This window comes from Mytilus galloprovincialis, chromosome 7 (assembly GCF_965363235.1).
Source record: "Mytilus galloprovincialis chromosome 7, xbMytGall1.hap1.1, whole genome shotgun sequence".
In the NCBI taxonomy this organism is placed as follows: Eukaryota; Metazoa; Mollusca; class Bivalvia; order Mytilida; family Mytilidae; genus Mytilus; species Mytilus galloprovincialis.
The window spans coordinates 50,256,000-50,277,753 of NC_134844.1; the positions used below are offsets into that span (position 1 = coordinate 50,256,000).

At 32.1% G+C, this 21,754-nt stretch overlaps 1 protein-coding gene across 1 annotated transcript; it reads right to left on the bottom strand.

The window, feature by feature from the left end:
• Positions 1–952: 952 nt before the first annotated feature.
• On the bottom strand, positions 953–21,743 carry LOC143083208 (uncharacterized). Its single transcript, XM_076259454.1, has 7 exons — positions 21,717–21,743; positions 15,089–15,169; positions 11,033–11,134; positions 8,764–8,862; positions 7,663–7,761; positions 5,138–5,242; positions 953–2,984 (listed from the first exon to the last, which is right to left on the bottom strand). Exons 2-7 carry the CDS (start codon positions 15,165–15,167, stop codon positions 1,531–1,533), a joined length of 1,938 nt encoding a protein of 645 aa, XP_076115569.1. The 5' UTR covers positions 15,168–15,169; positions 21,717–21,743; the 3' UTR covers positions 953–1,530.
• Positions 21,744–21,754: the final 11 nt, after the last annotated feature.

The following is a 21,754-nucleotide window of genomic DNA, read 5'->3' on the forward strand; positions in this document are numbered from 1 at the left end:
CAGGAATAAAGTGCGAGGATAAAAAGTTCTGGATCCGCCACTGCATTGTTATTTGCACTAAGAAAGTCATTTTGCTAGTACATGTACAAATGTTATTAAATCATTTTAATAATTTCTACAACACTTGTCTTTAGCTTGATCTCGGTCTTGATACACTGAACTATATTCTCAGAAGTAGATGATGACTCGGTTGCTTTTAAATTATACGGATGCTATGATACTAATTGTCATTAAAACGTTTTTCTGTTGTAAGTTTGATACACTTGCGCATGCTGAACGAGTGAAGGTCCTTATATCCACATTGGAATGTGAAACAGTTAGTATTTCAATAACGGAATTAAAAGTTTTCAAATGATTTTTTTGCATCAAAACTTTCAGATCGATGTCAGTTTGACAAAAGCAATGCACTTTTCTATTAAAGCTGGTATTTACCTTTACTCATTCTTGGCGTGAGACCTAAGCCAGTTAATTATTGATTATTTTATATTCTATCACCTGTGTATTGTTAAAAGAAATCAAACCATTATCATTTGTCAATTATCCGTCAACTTGGTAACTTGTTCTCGCATACCGGACTCTTTCGATACACTCGGGCTTTTACTTAAAATATTCATGAATGAAACGCTGTCTCGCGTAGATTTCTTTTGATTTTCTCTTCAGCCAATGGCCGATCCGCAAAGTAGTGTTTGTGATACTTATTTTTAAAATAAAGTTAAATTCATCTGAATTGTCGGTGAACATTCATTCCTTTTTTATTCAAGCTGTAATCTTTTCAAAAGACTTAGCGTAGCAACTCAAAATATCCAAGAATCAGAATTCGAAAACTAGTACTACATTATCTTGGAGCAGAACATTGCGATAGTCTGTCTCACCTGTAGTTGAGGCCGACGCCTATGGAAAGTAGCTATAGCAAGCTATAGCAAACTTTCCAAAAAACCAAAAAAAATCAAAAGCAGATATTAAAATTATCTTTACCTTAAAAACAGTAAAAAGCATATTTATAAGATTTCAACAAATGGAAATTTTCTTATAAATACAAAATAACATGTCATGTTTACTATACACATCTTTCATTGCTATTGTTTTTTACTTCAGTTAGCTAATGCAAAATTAACAAGACAAGTTCATCAAATTCAACTCTTGTATCTTCTTTTATTCTTATTTCGTCACCAAGGATACCAACATGCTGAGGAGTACCACTCCTCAATAAGGTTTTCCGGCTTGATCACATTTGCTAATGCCTCCATAATATGTGAATTCTAACATACTCCTAACTTAATAATGTGACTCTTAAGTCATATAATTATCTCTCACTTGGCCAGTGGATGAAGCCTTAGTGTTGCAAAGCATCAGAAATTAAAGATGACTTGCTCTTTAGATAAAGATACCATCATATCATCATTGGGTGCCATTTCATACCTTTTTTTACTATCAATCAGTTTTATTTCATTTGCTGCTCCCAGAACAACTGCTAATAGATACTGCCATCTGGGTTACTGCCTTTCCATCTCTTTAATTTAGTTTTATTCATCAATGCTTAAAAGGCCTTGTTATCTGAATCCTTACTTCATTTCCTTGTGAATTCTTCTCTATTTCATTTACTTGTAATTTTTTCCAGGTTTCATGTACTTGTAATTTCTTCTCTAATTCAATTACTTGTGACTTCTCTATTTCATTTACTTGTAATTTCTTCCCGATTTCATTTACTTGTAAATTCTTCCCGACTTTATTTCCTTGAAATTTCTTCCCAACTTCATTTCCTTGTAATTTCTGTCCGACTTCATTTACATGTAAATTCTTTACTATTTCATTTTCTTGTGATTTTTTCTCTAATTCATTCACATGTGAATTCTTCTCTATTTCATTTCCTTGTAATTTTTTCTCTATTTCATTTACTTGTGAATTTTTCTCTATTTCATTTTCTTGTAATTTTGTCCCTATTCCATTTACTTTTGACTTTTTCAATATTTCATTTACTCGTAATTTCATCTCTATTTCATTTACTTGTGAATTCTTATCTATTTCATATACTTGTAATTTCGTCTCTATTCCATGAACTTGTAATATCTTCTCTAAGTTTTTATTCTTTGCCTTCAGATCAGTTAACATAGCTGTAAGTTGTTTTAATTTTATAATTTTTTCACTTTCTGTCAAAGCTGTATTTGCCTTGGTACTTGACAACCAATTTATTTCTTCAGGTGGAACTTTTTTCTTAAGACGATTTTTCCTTTTGTGAAGAGACTTACGATAGACCTGGCAACTTTTACATCTTTCTACTCTTGACAGCAAAGTGCAGTAAGATGACCTTATGGTGCTCTTGTAGTGGAAGTTTTTATTATATGCACCCAAATCATCCTCTCTATATCCTGCAAAGGTTGAAGAAGGCTTATTACTATAGTAACCTGGAAAAGGCAAATCCATTTGAAAATCAGGTTCTGGGTTGCCAATACATACTTGGTGGCATGATGCTGTACGGAGCAGCTCCTGTACATGTTGTGTACTTAGAAACTTGACGGGTAGGCCAGGTGTGTCCCATATGGCATGACTCTTTGGTAATTGTACACCATGAACAACTATTTCAGCTTGAAAATTGTCATAAATGGTTACGCACGTTTTGACTGTTGGATTTTCTGTGTCATACAAATCAACATACCGAATATACTTTGAGTTTTTGACCAATTCAAAAGGGCCATGTTCATTTAAATTTTGCTCACAGTCTTTTTTAAGCATATCAAACAAGTGTTTAGATTTTTCAAGCACAAATTCAACCACATTAATGTTTGGTTGGTAAAGGTAACTATGGTCTAAAGCAACATAAAACTGGTGCCCTTCACTATCAACCATATCTATTCTATGATCCTCACTGGTACCATGGTGAACATTTGGAACTTCCCCGAACTTTTTGTATTTGTCATCTCTACTGCACAAACTTGTAATTGTAGTATGATGAGTATTTGGAATATTCCAGAACTTATGGTATTTGCCTAAAAAAGACATTATAAATGTTATAACAAGTACATGTATAAATAAATACTGTAAATTCAGAAATTATTGCGATATTTTTATTATTGCGAAAAATGCAATAGGGTTATAATCACAATAATTAAAACTCGCATTTTAAAATTTTTTATATGAATTGAACAGGATTTTTCTAAATATCGCAAAAATTAAAATTGCATTTTAGTCTAAAATGTCAAAATCCCAATAATAAATGCACGCAATAATTTCTGAATTTACAGTATTCATTTTAATATAAAAATTGTATAAATGTTTACAGCGAAATATAGGTCAAAAGGGACCAGGTGTTGATACATGTAATTACAATCACTTATTGATATAATGTTTAATATCATAAAACACATGTCACTATAATAAAAGATTTGGTATTGGAATTTGTGTTGGTATCGTATAAAATTTCCATGAGTACATTTTGGGTGGACACAGGACATTGTGCAATGCTATTATTTTCCATGTTTAGTTAACCATAAATTTTGGTTCAAAACCTAGGATTTATTTGATATATAATTTTAGAATAGAAATTGTTTGGACCTTATGTCAAAGAGACAATTAACCGACAACCAAAGAGCAGGGAACAGTCTAAGATCACTAATGGGTCTTGAATAGAGAGGTGGGTGTCAGGTAGCCCCTAAACAAAACTTGTAAAAGATCAATTCATAATTGACATGAAGTGTACTAGTTTTAAGTTGATATGACTTCAACTTTATTATAAATAGTTATCCACTTGTATGTTTGTCCATCTGATGAGTTAAGCCTTTTTCAACTGATTTTTATAGTTTGTTCTTATGTTGTACTGTTATACCACTGTCCCAGGTTAGAGGGAGGGTTGGGATCCCGCTAACATGATTAACCCTGCCACAATATTTATGTATGTGCCTGTCCCAAGTCAGGAGCCTGTAATTCAGTGGTTGTCGTTCGTTTATGTGTAACATATTTGTTTTTCGTTCATTTTTTTTACATAATTAAGGTCGTTAGTTTTCTCGTTTGAATACATTGTCTTATCGGGACCTTTTATAGCTCACTATGCGGTATGGGCTTTGCTCATTGTTGAAGGTCCTACAGTGACCTATAGGTGTTAATGTCTGTGTCATTTTGGTCTTTTGTGGATAGTTGTCTCATTGGCAATCATACCACATCTTCTTTTTTTATATCAAAGGTTCCAGGATTATAACCTTAAACTAACTTGACCAAAAACTGTCAGATTATATTGTATAGATTATGCATAGAAATTGGAAATAAATGAATATTATACATTTTTGGAAAACAATTCAGCGTGGTAAGTATTAAGGCACATGGTGGTAGAAACTAAATTTATTCTTGTTTTAGGTTCTATTTTCATCTTATTTAGAGTCAGAATGGGTTATTAAGGCCTCCAGATACAAGGGAATTATCTTTAACACAGTTTAAAGTTTATTTTTATATTTTATTTTTATTTATTAACCCTTACCATGCTGCGACTGTCAAACAACGGGTGTACCCAAACCACTGTTATTTGGCTCCAATTGCTTTCCATACTATTAGAAGACAACTGTATGATACTTATTTCGAATTTATGCATGTTCCCTCAACCTGAGGCTATCTACTTAAATTTTCTCATGTATAAATTGCATTTTTAGCTCAAATACAAATTTGAAAAATTGAAATCAGATAAAAATGGGTTTTCCCTTCAGTTCCTTACACAGGAAGTTCAGAAGCCTAAAACTTGCAAAAATAGTGCAAACCTGTAAGCATATTAATACTGATGTTAAATATTACTGAAATATACATAGGAATTGACTCCTTCCAGTTTCAGGTCCAGTTAAAGAAAAAATCGGAAATAGTCATGAAAATTCTGTATTTTTGGTTTAAATGATCTTCTTTAGACTGCTGAACCCAGATCCCAGATCAGATCCACTCCCAACTAACAAATGATTTTTTTCCGTCTTTTTTTCTTGACCCCTGAAGATCCACATTTCTTTGAGGTACTGTCCAAATTTTAGATTTAAAGTTTCCGAGTTTAAAGGCAGGGGGTTTAATTATCAATCAAATGCTGACAAGATTATCAACTAAAAGAAAGCAACTTTCCAACTAAACAAATTCTTTATCAAGTCATTTACATACAAGTATATGATATATTAACCTTCAACATGTGCAACTTTAATGTTCTCAGCAACCAACTGATGATTCTCATGCAAACACACTTCATCAGTTACAGTATCTTCAACAATATGATTGTCAAGCAAATCTGAAAAAAAATTAAAAAGACCAATTAGTCCCTGTTAGTCTATACAGTCGATTCCACTTAATTGCATACCGCTTATTAGCATAATTCGGTTAATTGCATACTTTTCTCCTGCACAAAATCATTTCCCATTCATCTTATGTTAAAGTGTACGGTTATATGCATAGCCCCACAAATGGCATTTCGGTTAATTGCATAGAAAATAATCGCCAGCTAGATATGCTTAGTTAAAACTGACGAGATTTTTGACCGGAAACAGAAATTTGGTAAGTATATTTTTTTTGAATGCATCATAATTTTTGATATTATTTCAGATTTACTTCTGTGTTATTTAAATAAAGTTTTTAACAGTTTCTTTCATGTTTATATGATTATAAACAAGAATGTGTCCTCAGTACACGAATGCCCCACTCGCACTATCATTTTCCATGTTCAGTGGACCGTGAAATTGGGGTTAAAACTCTAATTTGGCATTAAAATTAGAAAGATCATATCATAGGGAACATGTGTACTAAGTTTGAATTCGATTGGACTTCAACTTCATCAAAAACTACCTTGACCAAAAACTTTAACCTGGAGCGGGACAGACGGACGAACGGACAGACAGACGGACAGACGGACGAACGGACGCACAGACCAGAAAACATAATGCCCCTCTACTATCGTAGGTGGGGCATTAAAAGGCCTCAATGTGTACACAGGTAATGTTTCCCATATTCTATTTTAAGCCTCGAGGTCATAAAAATGTCAATCAGCTGATTGTTGTAAAAACACAACCATTTTATGATCTTCTATCTCAAAAGGTGTTAATTATTGATTGCATTTCAAACATTGTTCATAGATTACCTTTTGGGTGTATTTTTAAAACAATAACGCCTGCTAATTATCGATCATTATCCAATGTGCAATCTCGTAATTTGGCTAGGGGTGATCTACATTTATGTTAAATATTACAGGGCATTTATATATGGTTGAAGAATTTCATACATCAATCTTTTATTTTAAATATTTTTTGAAAAGAACATTAACTTAATTTTATTATATTTTCTCACTTTCAACACTCGTGTCCAGCAAATAACCCTTGCAGGGCCCCATTACCTGTTAACTGCTTTGCATATAAGAAACTTACGAGGTTAAAGTTACAGTGTTACATCACTGTGCAATTGGTAAATACTGCATATTAAAGGCAGTTCATTACACATTTGTTGTATCAAATGATTATAAACTGTGTAGCAGTTTAACAATTTGTTTTAATCAAAGAGTAACAATATAATTTGTACATCCGGGTCATAGAAACAAATCTATTTTTAGAACAATTTTATTTTCGTATCTCAGGTAAAGGAAAAGTTGGTACATAAATAAACTAAAACTAAATGTGTTTATAAACTTTATTGAAATAATACAGAGGCGGATTTAGGAGGGGGGCCCAGGGGGCCCGGGCCCCCCTTTTTGGGAAAAAAATTGGTTGCTTATATAGGGAATCACTGAAGCGTGACTGGAGCGGGCCCCCTCTTAGGTCAGTCAGTGGGCCCCCACTTATGAAAATTTCTGGATCCGCCACTGTAATAAACAATGAAATAAAATGCATGACACTAGACAGATAACTTTTATTAGAATAAATAATCATTCAATATGTTGTCATCTTTCTTCAGGATTTCCTTTACTGATCTGCACTATCGATGTTATTTGACTCCGTATTTTGGCATTTCGGATATAAGCATACTCCGCTTTATTGCATAATTTCGTCTGACAAATAGGCTATGCAAATAACCGGAATGTACTGTATAACCACCATTCTGTCAATTTATGTTAAATATTTCAAAATAATTCTATGACCATAATAATAACATGAATAAGAGAACAGATTTCCAATGTTCCCTGTGTTGCAATATAATTGATCTATCCAAGGTACAAGGGAAGCAACTACAAAAAAACACTTTTTTTGTTCTTGAAAAAATCTAAATGATCTTGGAGAAACGAAGTCTTCAAAGCAAATACAATTTAAATTAAATGTGAATTCATTATAATTAATATTTCCAAGAGATGTAACTTCTTGAAAACATTTGATCAGTACTTATTTTCGAAAGTGTCAAAGGCATTGCTGATATAAACCTATGATATAACATTCATGAAATTCTGACCAGAATTGAACACATAAAAGCCCTAAAAATGCAATTTTCCATAGTCAATGTTTCCAAAGTGCACATCTCTTAAAAAAAATAAAGAATCAGCACTGACTAATTCTAACTAGGCAAAAATATTGATAAAAATTTCATAAAAATTGGTCATCAAAGACAATAAGGGACATAACTCTAAAACAAATTGATACACACTGATTTTCAAGACAATGCTGATAAAAACCTTTGATATAAGTTTCATAAAAATCTGTATAATTCAAAAAATTTTGCTGCTGTAAATTTTACCATCAGTATCAAGAACATCATTATCTGGACACTCTAGTTTAACTGAAATGTCTGAAGGTGTAATCAACGTATCTGTGGGTCTCTCCCTAACCATGTGTACTGAAATACAAATGAAAACCTATCTTTTAATAATTTTATGAACTCAACATTTCTGTATAAGCAATAAATATATTCAATGAGTATTTAGTTAATAACATAAACAGTATGCTTTGCATGAGGGAGATCCATTTTTAATTTTGAATAATTTTTTCCAAATTTTTGTATTAAACAGGAAATCCATGTTGGCTAGAAGCACAAACTAGCATTTATTTAAAGCCTTTTTGACAGTGTCCAATATCTATCTAGTGTGTATTCAGAATTCTCCATAGTTAAATTTTAGAAGTTAAATCAAAATGTCTTGCTAAAGTTAGTTTCTTGGCTGAAATAATTTTTCATTTATATAGGGTTGAAGAGAGCAAAAAAAAAAAATCATACTATAGAATAAATGGCTAAAGGAGTAGGTTCGGTAAGGGCCATATTTGGCCCCAATTATAAAGTTCATGGTTACAAGACAATAATTGTTTTAAGTTGCCTTAAAGACATGTGAGAAAGTTAAACAGAGCTGTTTTTGTCAAAGTTTAATTCTAACACGTTGATTTTTACATCCCAAAAAGGTCAAGATAAGGGATTTTGGTGAAATTTGACAAAATCAGCTGGATTTCAACCAAATAAAGGACTAGGAAACATAGAGTGCAGGCGTCGACAAGCTTAATATTCAAATAAGACATGTTAAATGTCTTCACAAACATTATTTTAAAAGATCTTTGTTGTCGACGTATGCGCTCTATGTTTCCTGTCAAATAATCTTTGGAAATTTACCTATTTTCATTGACTTTTTCGTGAAAAATCAATATGAGTACAACTTGTGACGTCATAATGAATCGCAGAAACGTAAAATTTTCTACAAAATAGCTTATATCCTACCTAGTCAATGTATTAGCCATAATTTATCGTGATATTGGTCAATAAATCCGAATTTGAAATTTACGCTAAAAAAGGGGGCCATTTTAGGACCTTATCGAACATACTCCTTTAGGTATTTATCACATCTATAAATTTTACCATCAGTATCCTGGATTTCATTATCTGGACACTCTAGTTTAACTGAAATGTCTGAAGAGGTAATCAACGTCTCTGTGGGTCTCTCACTAACCATGTGTACTAAAATAAAGATTCATACATACTGTTAAATATTTTTTTTACTCATGAAACATGTACAACTCTGCTTAGTAATTAATGAATTATTACAATAAATGAATATTGAGCTCAACTAATATAGCTTTTATGTGACAGTAAACAATATCTATCTAGTATGTGTTCAAAAATCTTTAAGGAATGACTGTAATATTTTTTCTGTCTATGAAGAAATAACATAAAAAATGTGGTGCACACTGAATAACGCGCGTAGCGGGTTATTTAACAGTGTGCACCACATTTTTTATGTTATTTCGAATAGACAGAAAAAATATTTTAGTCATTTCTTATAATTTAATTCTAAATTCCATTTTAAACCGTAGAAAACCATGAAAAAACATTGATGACGTCATGGTCATATGACTAAAGGAGTAGGTCCGGTAAGGACCGATTTTGGCCTCAAATTTCAGGTTCATCTGACGAAAGATTTTGACCACTTTTTAAACACTTAAGTGTCTATTTTATTTGAATTAATTAGTTTATGTGAAAGATTTTAACAGATTTAGTCATTAAAAACGATCCGATTCAAGCTCAAATATGAAAAATCTACCTAATATGCCGAAAAATGTCACTTTTCAGATGGTTTTTGGTTAAAATGAAAGTGGCCGCATCTGTGTTCATCCTCAACCTTTATATATGTTATGTATTATCGTAATATACAACTGACATTTCAATATTAAGGATGAACACGAATGCGGCCACTTTCATTTTACACGAAAACCGTCTAAAATTTAACTAAAATGCTAGAATTATGAGGATTTTAGTAATTTAGCATGACTTAATGGTGCTAGTACCGGATATATGTGCATTGTTTTGTCAAAAATAGCCCATATTTATGTAGCAGAGGCATTCTACTGTCCAATAAATAACTTAAGGTTTACATTTTAACAATTTTGTAAAACTGCTATATTTTGGGGCCAAAAAGGGGTCTTACTGAACCTACTCCTTATGTCTATGGGCTCATAACAAAATAACATCAGCCAATCAGAAGACGCGTTACATCTAAAACTAAATTATTCATAATTAAAGTTAAGAATTTTAAGTTACTTTTTTTTAAAGTAAAGGCAACATGTCTTGCTTTGTAATCATTTACATGTAGTTGCTTGGCTGAAAATTTCTTCATTATATATAGTGCTAGGAATGGACGGAGCAAATCATTCATTAAATATTTGATATGAATGAATTTATGATCGTTTCATTTTAAAGATTATTGTCTTAATCTAGGTTTTTATCCAGTCATAAAATTTTCAAATGCAACATTATTTTTTTATTTGGTTTATAAAGAAAATTTAGAAACTTGAGGTTACATGGTTACTAAAGCTTGCACACAGATAAAAAGAGTGGAATATTTGATTAGTAGTTATTTACTTATATGCAATGAAATATTATGTGAAATTTTGTCTATAGTCATGAACAGTACTGGATAGGATAAAACTTTACTCATGCCAAGTCTTTCTTCATTGAAACAAAGAGAAATACATGTAGGGGAAATCAATGGTGTGTATTACACCTTAAAGTCATATGAAACGAGTGACTGGTCAAAAATAATGTTTATCCAATTCTTGAACCAATGCATGTTTTTTTTTCATAAACTTAGTCTTCTGTGCACGATTTTATCATCTTTTAGGTAACCACATTGTATAAATGGCAATTTTTTCCTCCCTCTGTCTGTTATGAAGTGAAAATATGGCAGCTCTTAAATGTCATCTTTAGAAGCCGAAGTTTACGGATTGACACCTTATAGTAAACAACCAACAATTAAACTTGGATATTGAGCACCTGTTTAACATGTACAATCAGATAATAGTTTATTATATAAGGACAGATCCATGCGTTACTTGGGATCACTGGATTTTTACGAGAGGGTCACGCTGAGGTCACTTTGCATACAGAAAATATATCTGCGAATTACTTCAAGTTCCTGGAAGCAAACAATTCAAATAAAGTAAATTTCTTCTAAATATGATCAAGTAAAAGTATATGTACATAAGTTTTATAATGAAAACTATACATTTAGTTATAAAAAACATATATGCATTATTTTTTCTAATTTGAGGTTTCATATGACTTTAAGGATTAATGTCTAATAAAATTAAGTATTTATCTAGTCATAAATTTTTGCATCTATAAAATTTACCATCAGTATCATGGAATTCATTATCTGCATAACACTCTAGTTTCAATGAACTGTTTGTAGAAGTAATCAACCTGTCTTTGGATCCCTCACTGATCATGCGTACTAAAATAGAGATGGAAACAAAGACAATGAAAGAGTTAAATACTTAATTTATCAACATGCACAAGTAAGTACAACTCTATATAATTAGTACATTTTTAATAAATACATTAAAAGAATATTTAGTTAAACTAGAATAATCAAAATAATTTCTTCATGTCATGCTCTATGTGCTCCTTTTAACATGGCATGGCATTATATTTGACCATATTTTACTGCTCCCTAATGCTTAGTGTATTCTCATGATTGTTAAAATGAACATAAAGCATGAAATTAAAGAATTTATTTCTTAAACAAATGCTAACAATATCAACTTTTGACGAGTTTAAAAATCTAGAGGCTCTTAAGAGCCTGTGTCGCTCACCTTGGTCTATGTGCATATTAAACAAAAGACAGAGATCCATGATTAAATTGGGTTTTGGTGATGCTGATGTGTTTGTAGATCTTACTTTACTAAATATTCTTGCTACTTACAATAATCTCTATCGATAATGAACTTGGCCCATTACATAATTAGTTACAGAGGAAAATATTTTTAAAATTTACAAAAATTTACAAAATTTATGAAAAATGCTAAAAATTGACTGTAAAGGGCAATACCTCCATAAGGGGTCAACTGACCATTTTCATCATGTTGATTTATTTTGCTGAACATTATTGCTGTTTACAGTTTATCTCTATCTATAATAATATTCAAGATAATAACCAAAGACGGCAAAATTTCCTTGAAATTACCAATAAAGGGGTAGCAACCCAACAACGGGTTTTCAGATTCATCTGAAAATTTCAGGGCAGATAGATTTTAATTTTAATACTGTCAGATTTGCTCTAAATGCTTTGGTTTCAGAGTTATAAGCCAAAATCTATATTTTACCCCTATGTTCTATTTTAAGCCATGGCGCCCATCTTGTTTGGCTGGCCGGGTCAACGGACACATTTTTCAAACTACATACCCTAATAACGATTGTGAACAAGTTTGGTTAAATTTGACTTAGTAGTTTCAGAGGAGAAGATTTTTGTAAAAGATTACAAAAATTTACGAAAAATTGTTGAAAATTGACTATAAAGGGCAATAACTCCTTAAGGGGTCAATTGACCATTTTGATCATGTTGACTTATTTGTAGATCTTACTTTACTGAACATTATTGCTGTTCACAGTTTACCTCTATCTAAAATAATATTAAGGAGTTATTGCCCTTTATAATCAATTTTTAACCATTTTTCGTAAATCTTACTAATCTTTTACAAAAATCTTCTCTTCTGAAACTACTTGGCCAAATTCAACCAAACTTGGCTATAATCATCATTCCGGTATCTAGTTAAAACAAGAGGCTCAAGAGCCTGTCTCGCTCACCTTGGTCTATGTGCATACATGTATTAAACAAAGCCCAAGTCTGAGAAAACGAAAAACGGGATCCGTTGGGATCCCAATGAAATCTCGATGAAATTGTCGGGATAAGCATCTGGAGTTGTGATCCCATCGGGATAATTATCTGAAACTGGGATCCCATTCGGGATAACTGTCTGAAGCCGGGATTCCAGTCCACTGAAGCGACACCTACCAGAAAATATATTTTAGGCTCTCTCGGGAGTTTACCACAATATGACGACGAAAGACAGTGTGTACCTAATAAATCCCACCAAATTTTACATTATTGAAATCTAAAATACCGCAGACTTCCGAAAAACATAACATTTATCCTAAACACCCGAGAGTGCTAAAAATTTATTTTCCGGTAGTTGTCGCTTTAGTACTTTTATTTTCAAATGTAGGGCCTCGATTTGCTCTATTTCAGAAATTTCGAGTTTGTTTTAAGGATTACAATAATTATAGAGGTTTCTTAAGGTAATAAATTTATGTCATTGAAGAGATAATTCAAGTGGGAACAGATTAAATATTCAGATCACAAAGTAAGTGAAAGTCTTAGAAAAATTTTACAGCAATAATTTGAAGCATTTTCGCAAATGAGCTTCCTCCCTTGTGTTTTTTAGGGGTTCCTATGGATAGTAAACCCGGCAATTGTAACAAACTGTGCCAACAGATTGCATGCAGATATTCCAATTACCTTAATTTACTCAGCAATACTAGTTGGAAGTACAGAGACAGCAAATTAATTTACAGAAAGGAGAACTTGACATGTATCCTTTTGCATAAATAATCCAGGAATCCCAGTGGCAGTGCAATTTGAATTGGTGCATGTATATCCTGCTGGGATTTATTTTTGGGATCCTGCTTTTTTTCCGGGAATCTGAGTATATTTTAATCAAAATCCCAGTATATTTCCACTGGGATTTACATTGGGATCCTGTTTCTTTTACGGGAATCCTGAAATTTTATCCCAGTATATTTACATCGGGATCTTGCTTCTTTTGCAGGAATCCTGAAATTTTATCCAAGTGGAATTAGGTGGTATCCCAATTGAAATCCCACAATATCCCAGTGGTATATTTCCACAGGGATTTACATCGGGATTCCCGTTTCTTTTGGGGGATTCCCGAAATTTAATCCCGGTTGAATTAGGTGGGTTCCCATTTGGAATCCAATAAAAATTCCAGCCGGAATTCCAGTGGAATCCCAGATTTATTTTCTCTTGGGAAGACACTGATGGATTCATGACAAAATTGTGTTTTGATGATGGTGATGTGTTTGTAGATCTTACTTTACTGAACATTCTTGCTACTGACAATTTTCTCTATCTATAACAAACTTGGCCTTTTAGTTACAAAGGAAAATATTTTGTAAAAATTACACAAATTTACCAAATTAATGACAATTGTTAAAAATTTACTATATAGGGCAATAACTCCTTAAGGGGTCAACTGACGGTTTGGGAGGTAATCTTAATATATTGAGGTAATCAAAACATAGTATCTTTGGATTAACTCTCTTACACTGCTTCAAAATTATGTATAAAGAAATGTTGCTACATATTCATCATGCCTAAATGACTATATAGTCTTGATTTCACCAAGTACAGGTGTTGATTTGACTAGGTATTGATTTGACCATACTGGATGCCATTTAACAAACATATTTAACCAGGTGCGGATTTGACTAGGTTAGTAGGTATTGATTTGACCAGCATACTGGGTGCCCTAACAAATGAAAAAACATGTTTAGCCAGGTGCTGATTTGACTAGATTGATTTTGATGCACACCAGACATGGTGTTAATATTTTACACACAACAATGAGGTCTGACGGGTCAATATGTACATGTATTGTTAATAGAAGAAATTTAGACTAATATTCAGTTTCCTTGATAATATGTATGCAGTTTATACATGCTGAAATAATAATCTTCATGATCTTATGTAGTTAAAATGTGTAACCATATGAAATACCAATTTGTGTTCATAAGATTTCCTAAATTGTTTAAAATACTTGATCCAAACATGATAACTTTAGTGCATGTACCTTTGGTCTCTTTCCTTTATCAGATTAACTGTTTCGATCCATACTGACATGATTGGTCATTAATTGTATTTTAAATTAATTGATTACCTATCAATATGTTAAACATTGACATGATTGATAAAGGGTACCTTTATTTTTTTTTTTTAATTTAATAAAATTTTCATTATCTGCGTAATTTAAGATGCCACGCTGAAAGAAATCTGCAGGCATTGGAAGAAGGCCAAAGTACCTTTATAGGAAAAAGGAGCATAAAATTTGCAAGTTTAATTTGTCAACATGCAATACATGTATGCTGTGGATTCATTATTATTCGTTGGATACCAATTTTTTTTGTTTCTTGGGTACAGCTTAGGGACGACATGATGAAGCATTATTCTTCAGCATTAGAAATGCAAATAACTCAGTGACCTACATGTATGCATAAATTAAAGGATATTGCAGTAAACTTAATTCATTGGTATTCCAAAGTCAGTTAGATATTTAAATGTTCCAAAGTCAGTTAGATATTTAAATGTTATCATGTTGAAAAATAAACTTACCAATTTTGAGCTTCTGTTCTTTTTTCATATGACTGTTCTTAGGCCTTCGTCCCAAACGGGATTTCTTTCGGTGAGGCATTCCTACAATAAATAAAATTATAATCAGTAACATTGAAAACTTATTATGCTTCTAGACTATAAACATGATAAATAGGTCTTCAACTCTTGTTTTAATGTTGCTTTATGGCTTCTTTACTTTAACAAACTAATAGCCATGGTAAATTGATTGATTTGTTTTAAATTGTGGACAAACTTGCCTTTTTCAAAATTTTCATTTTGGAGCCTTCATGAGGTAAATCCCCCACAAATGGGGACAGTTGGCAGTATGCTGGTATATCATAGTATTACAAAGTATACAAAGCTAAAATACAAAAGAATGTTTTGATTAATGCTATCTGGAAAACAAACTATTCATCTGAATTAAACCCAAGCACAACATAAATTGACTCAAAATTTCCATTTGGGAGTCTTCATCATGGGGAAATCCCTACACAAATTGGGACAGTTGGGCAGTATCAGAGGCGGATTTAGGAGGGGCCCAGGGGGTCCAGTCTCCCCTTTTTGGGAAAAAATTTGGTTGCTTATATAGGGAATCACTGAAGCGTGACTGGAGCGTGCCCCCTCTTAGGGAGTCAGTGGGCCCCCACTGATGAAAATTTCTAGATCCTCCTGGCAGTTTGTACATTTTCATGCTGGAATATCATATGATATATCATTACAAAGTAAACATCAGTACAAAGAAAAAATACAATAGAATGTTTTAATGCTATCTGGAAAACAAACTATTCATCTGAATTAAACCTAAGCACAACATAAATTGACTCAAAATTTAGATCGGCCATTTTGGAGCCTTCATGAGGTAAACAGGTAAATCCCCACAAATGGGGACAGTTGGCAGTATGCTGGTATATGAAATTATGACAAAGTATACATCAGTACAAAGAAAAAATTATAAAAGAAAGTTTTAATGCTATCTGGAAAACCAACCATTCATCTGAATTTACCGATGCGCAAAATAAATTGAGTCGGTCTAACAAACTTTTAACTCAATCGCGGTAAATTTCAGGTTTCATTTGTAAATTTACGCTTATTAATTCACTAAACAAATTAAAGCTATTGTGTACATAAACAAACAATAATCAGTCAGAGCTCAGACATAAATAAGTCTGAATCTGCTTTTGACTCATAGAGGTCTAAATTTGTAAGTTTTAGGATTTGTCTCCCTTTAATGCAAGACAAAATATCGATTTTAATAAGTCAAATATTGTTAAGCAAGAAATGATTGACCAGAATCAAAAAGTTGGAAATATCGACTCCTACAATGTCCTACAAGTCGATAAGTTACCAAAATTGGTTAACTTCAAGACCCACGCATATTTATAACCAGATGCTCCGCAGGGCGCAGCTTTATACGACCGCAGAGGTTGAACCCTGAACGGTTGGGGCAAGTATGGACACAACATTCAAGCTGGATTCAGCTCTAAATTTGGATTGTGATTAAATAGTTGACACAGCATAGGTTTCTGACACAGAATGAATGTGGTCTAATGAACTTAAAATACTTTTTTTTCCTTTGAGCAATTCACTATGCTGTTGAATATTAATCCTCTCAAAAAAATGTTTGAAGAAATTTTCTTTTTATTTATGAAATCTGAAATGAGAAAAATTTAACCCCCCCCCACCCCCATTTTTTTTTCACATCCCCCTTCCCCTTTTTCCAAAACTGATCTCAATTCAAATTTCTAATGGAGTTTGCAACAATAACTACTCATTTGAATACATCATAAAATATTAAAATGTAACAAAAGGTGCTTGTTATAGGATATAAAGAACTAAATGGTGGCCCCGTTGCCGGCAATGCTATTTTTAGCAATTATCTCCTAATAAGGCGTTTTCATTAAACTAATTATGGAAAATCTGTTGTTGTCTAATTGAAGCTCTATATCTATTTGTGATTTTACCGCACTCAAATATATATGGTCCCATGGCTTTTCTTGGTGAATTTTGGGGTTTTTCACGATACCTGACGATTTCGCAGAAAATTTTCCCTAATTTTGAGCAACATAAAAAAATTATTTTCGGCATTTCATACTATACATTTTAGGACAAATTTGTGCTTGCATGAAACTTCATTCATAATGCTTTCCAGAAGAAAAATTTATAAAAGATATAACAACCAATCACAGAGAGCCATCTATTTTTATCTCTATGTCATGTTCCCTTCATAAAATGGCTGCGCCCATGTAATTTTATTTGGTACATTGTAACCTATCAATGAATGGTAAAGATTGTTTTAATTTATCAGTTGGTAGTGAAAGTGAATATACATTGTATATTGTATAAAACAATGATTTAAGTTGATTCAACTACTATTCTGGACAAAGAAAGATAACTCCAATCAATTGAAAATTTCTTGCTATTGCACAATATTGTGCAATTAGATATTTCTTGCTATTGTGCAATACTGTGCAATTGAAAATATTTGCTATTGCACAATACTGTGCAATTGAAGATTTCTTGCTATTGTGCAATACTGTGCAATTGAAAATTTCTTGCTATTGCACAATACTGTGCAATTGAAGATTTCTTGCTATTGCTGAATACTGTGCAATTGAAAATTTCTTGCTATTGCACAATACTTAATATAATAATTTTGGATCCTGATTTGAACCAACTTGAAAACTGGGCCCATAATCAAAAATCTAAGTACATGTTTAGATTCAGCATATCAAAAAAGCTCAAGAATTCAATTTTTGTTAAAATCAAACTTAGTTTACAGGCCATTCATTAAGAGGCGGTACCCGGTACTTTTACCCTCCTGTCAGGGGTACTACTTGTACAAGTGTATTTTATTTACTTGAAGAAGTAAAAAAATATATACACATATAAGTAAATTTGTAGGATACTTATACAAGTGAATTTTATTTACTTGTATAGGTAAAAAAAAAAATTGGCTTAGTTATGTCCCTTAGGCATTCAGAATTTTTTACTTGTATAAGTAAAAAAATCATCCTTTCTTCTTTTCTTGAATTCTTCAGATTTCTTTGCTGTAATAGAATTTTAAATTGTGTACCCTTTACAGATGTCTTTACTATTCATTTAACTGTAATTTCATGGACAATTAAAATCCCATTTGTCTGTTATCTTCATAACACTGCTCATTTACAAGCCCCAAAGGAGCAATTTTTGATTACCTTGCGCAAATATACAAGATCTTTGCTCAATCAGTTTCTTTGATGAATTAATGAGATGAAACATTGAACTTAAATGAAAAAATTTGAGCAAACCTGGGAAAAATCATTAAAGGCATGATTTTACATCTCAAAACTTGAGGATTTTTGTGGAATTGTAAGAAAAATTTACTTATACAAGTAAATTTTTTAGAAAATTAAGGGGAGATTATTCAAACATTATTTATTTACTTATATGTGTATATTTTTTTTTACTTCTTCAACTAAATAAAATACACTTGTACAAGTAGTACCCCTGACTGATCATGCCTATGCTATTGACAAGTACCGCCTAAATGAAGGAATTTTTATATAAGATATTCATGGAATAAATTGAAAAGTACCACCTAGAAACGTGGAAAGTACCAGTCAACATGAAAGATAATGAAACCCCTGAGTTTAATTTTGGACCTTTTGGACCTTAATGTACATGTAGACCAATTTGAAAACGGGACTAAAAATTAAGAATCTACATACATAGTAAGATTTGGCATATCAAAGAACCCCAATTATTCAATTTTTGATGAAATCAAACAAAGTTTAATTTGGACCCGATTTGGACCAACTTGAAAACTGGGCCAATAATCAAAAATCTAAGTACATTTTTAGATTCAGCATATCAAAGAACCCCAAGGATTCAATTTTTGTCAAAATCAAACCAAGTTTAATTTTGGACCCTTTGGACCTTAATGTAGACCAATTTGAAAACTGGACCAAAAATTAAGAATCTACATACACAGTTAGATTCGGCATATCAAAGAACCCCAATTATTCAATTTTTGATGAAATCATACTAAGTTCAATTTTGGACCCTTTGGGCCCCTTATTCCTAAACTATTGGGACCAAAACTCCCAAAATCAAACCCAACCTTCCTTTAGTGGTCATAAACCTTGTGTTTAAATTTCATAGATTTCTATTTACTTAAACTAAAGTTATGGTGCGAAAACCAAGAATAATGCTTACTTGGGCCCCTAATTCCTAAACTGTTCAGACCTCAACTCCCAAAATCAATACCAACCTTCCTTTTGTGGTCATAAACCTTGTGTTTAAATTTCATTGATTTCTATTTACTTAAACTATAGTTATTGTGCGAAAACCAAGAATAATGCTTATTTGGGCCCTTTTTTGGCCCCTAATTCCTAAACTGTTAGAACCAAAACTCCCAAAATCAATCCCAACCTTCCTTTTGTGGTCATAAACCTTGTGTCAAAATTTCATAGATTTCTATTTACTTAAACTTAAGTTATTGTGCGAAAACCAAGAAAATGCTTATTTGGGCCCTTTTTGGCCCCTAATTCCTAAAATGTTGGGATCAAAACTCCCAAAATCAATCCCAACCTTCCTTTTGTGGTCATAAACCTTGTGTTAAAATTTCATAGATTTCTATTCACTTTTACTAAAGTTAGAGTGCGAAAACTAAAAGTATCCGAAGTATTCGAACGACGACGACGCCAACGTGATAGCAATATACGACGAAAACTTAAAATTTTTGCGGTCGTATAAAAAGGTCATGCATCTAAATCAAATAATGACAATATTGAAAGCCAATGCTTTGTCTTCTTAAGAAAAATATGAATGAGAGGCTAAAAAATGGGGGAATCATGTTAATTAACCTTACAATGCAACCACCTGGATCCACACTTAATGAGGTAAAACATCTGTGTTTAGTAAGGATGTTCAATTAGATAATTAAATATAGATAGCTCAAGTCCTTGTGAACTCTCAGACAGGTTTTTGCTGTCATAGGTGGTGTACTTTGGCCACCAAGTCAAGTTAAGTTTTTTCATCAACTTAAATAGACCTAAACAAGTCTGTCATTTTCTGACTTAGATAAGTCTAAAATTGAAAACACATTTTTATAATAAATACATGTTTTGACTTCTTTAAGTCAAAAACAGAAATTGACTTGTTTATGTCTGAGCTCTGACTGATAATTAACATTTTTAATCTTATTGTATTATACTTATCGATATATAAAACTCCTTAATTAGCCACATACATTTGTAGGTTAAAAAATTGTTATTATTTTGCACCTCATTTGTAACAACGGCGGATCGTCCTTCTGGTCTAATACAGTCCGTGTGCCAGCGGATCTCCTTGGACACAGTTTTAATACAATTTAACTGGCCAGTACGGAGAGTGACCAATCTCTGTGTTATAGAAAGATATTAATGCTGTAGAAAAAGTGCAGATGAGAGCAACTAAATTAATTCCTGATATACAACATTTAAGCTATGACAAATGCATGTATGAAGACAGATTAAAAATAAACTACCTCCCCTAACCATTGCTAACTCACAGAAGGTGAAGAGGTGATATGATACAAGCTTTCAAAATATTAAAATATTAAAAGGAATCGAAGATGTATCTTATGAAATGATGAAACATTTTTTACTGTCATCAGTACAAATACCAGTGGGCATAATTGGAAATTAGCAAAACCTAGATGTAAATGTAATGTTCACTTCTTTTCGATTAAGACATTTCTCACAACGAATTATTAATGATTGGAATAACCTACTAGTTGAAGTTATTTCATCAAAAACTGTGGAAGCCTTTAAAATTAGTATAAAATGTCATTGGGAGTCAGTCATGTATCAGTTAAGGTTCATCATACATGTAACAAATGGACAAATATGGCCGATTTTTTAACTCAAAAATTACTCTGTGTGCAGACTTACCTGTGCAGTTTGGAAATTTTTTAGGCCTACATGTAGCATCCACTAGATATATAAAAGTTTAATGTATTTTGCATATCAGAAAGATGAAATTTTTTTTTAGATTTTATTGGGCATTTTTCCCTTTCTGTAGAAGGTGTAAAAATAAACTAAGTTGGTATACAACTTTGAGATCCTCCCTCTAATGTAAGAACTGGTTTGTCTTGATTGATTGTCCTTAATAGGCATGGACAATAGATATCTACACATTTATAGGTGAGTTAAAGAGTTTATCTGGAAATGCCCATCAAAATTCAAAAACGATTTTATCTTTTTGGAACACAAAAAGCATTTTAACTTTCATATATTTAGTTAGTCCAAATAATTATGACGTCTTGAAAGGCTATTATATTTTTTTTTCTTTGACGCCTTACGTCGAAGTAAAGCGTCAAAGAAAAAAATTATAATAGCCTTTCAAGACGTCATAATTATTTGGACTAATATTTAGTGGATGCCAGGCCTTAACACTTTCCAAACTTCACAGGTAAGTCTGTACACTGAGTAGCTTTAGAGGTGAAAATACGGCCATATTTGTCCATTTGTTATGATGAACCTTAAGAAATTGATGACAAAATATTTAGTTTCTTTTGATTTTACTTTTTCTATATAACATTTTAATTGTATGAAATATTGCACCAAATCATGCAGGATTGATGATTGTAGCAGTTTTGAAAGTGTACCAAAATATGGTTGGCTAAAATGGATAGGGTCCTTCCAT

Excerpts from the sequence above, each read along its gene's own strand:
- LOC143083208 (XM_076259454.1), bottom strand. The coding sequence starts at position 15,167 with ATGCCTCACCGAAAGAAATCCCGTTTGGGACGAAGGCCTAAGAACAGT. Across the intron at positions 11,135-15,088 it reads AGAACAGAAGCTCAAAATTG|TACGCATGATCAGTGAGGGA; the intron begins GTAAGTTTATTT and ends TCTCTATTTTAG. Across the intron at positions 8,863-11,032 it reads TGAATTCCATGATACTGATG|TACACATGGTTAGTGAGAGA; the intron begins GTAAATTTTATA and ends TCTTTATTTTAG.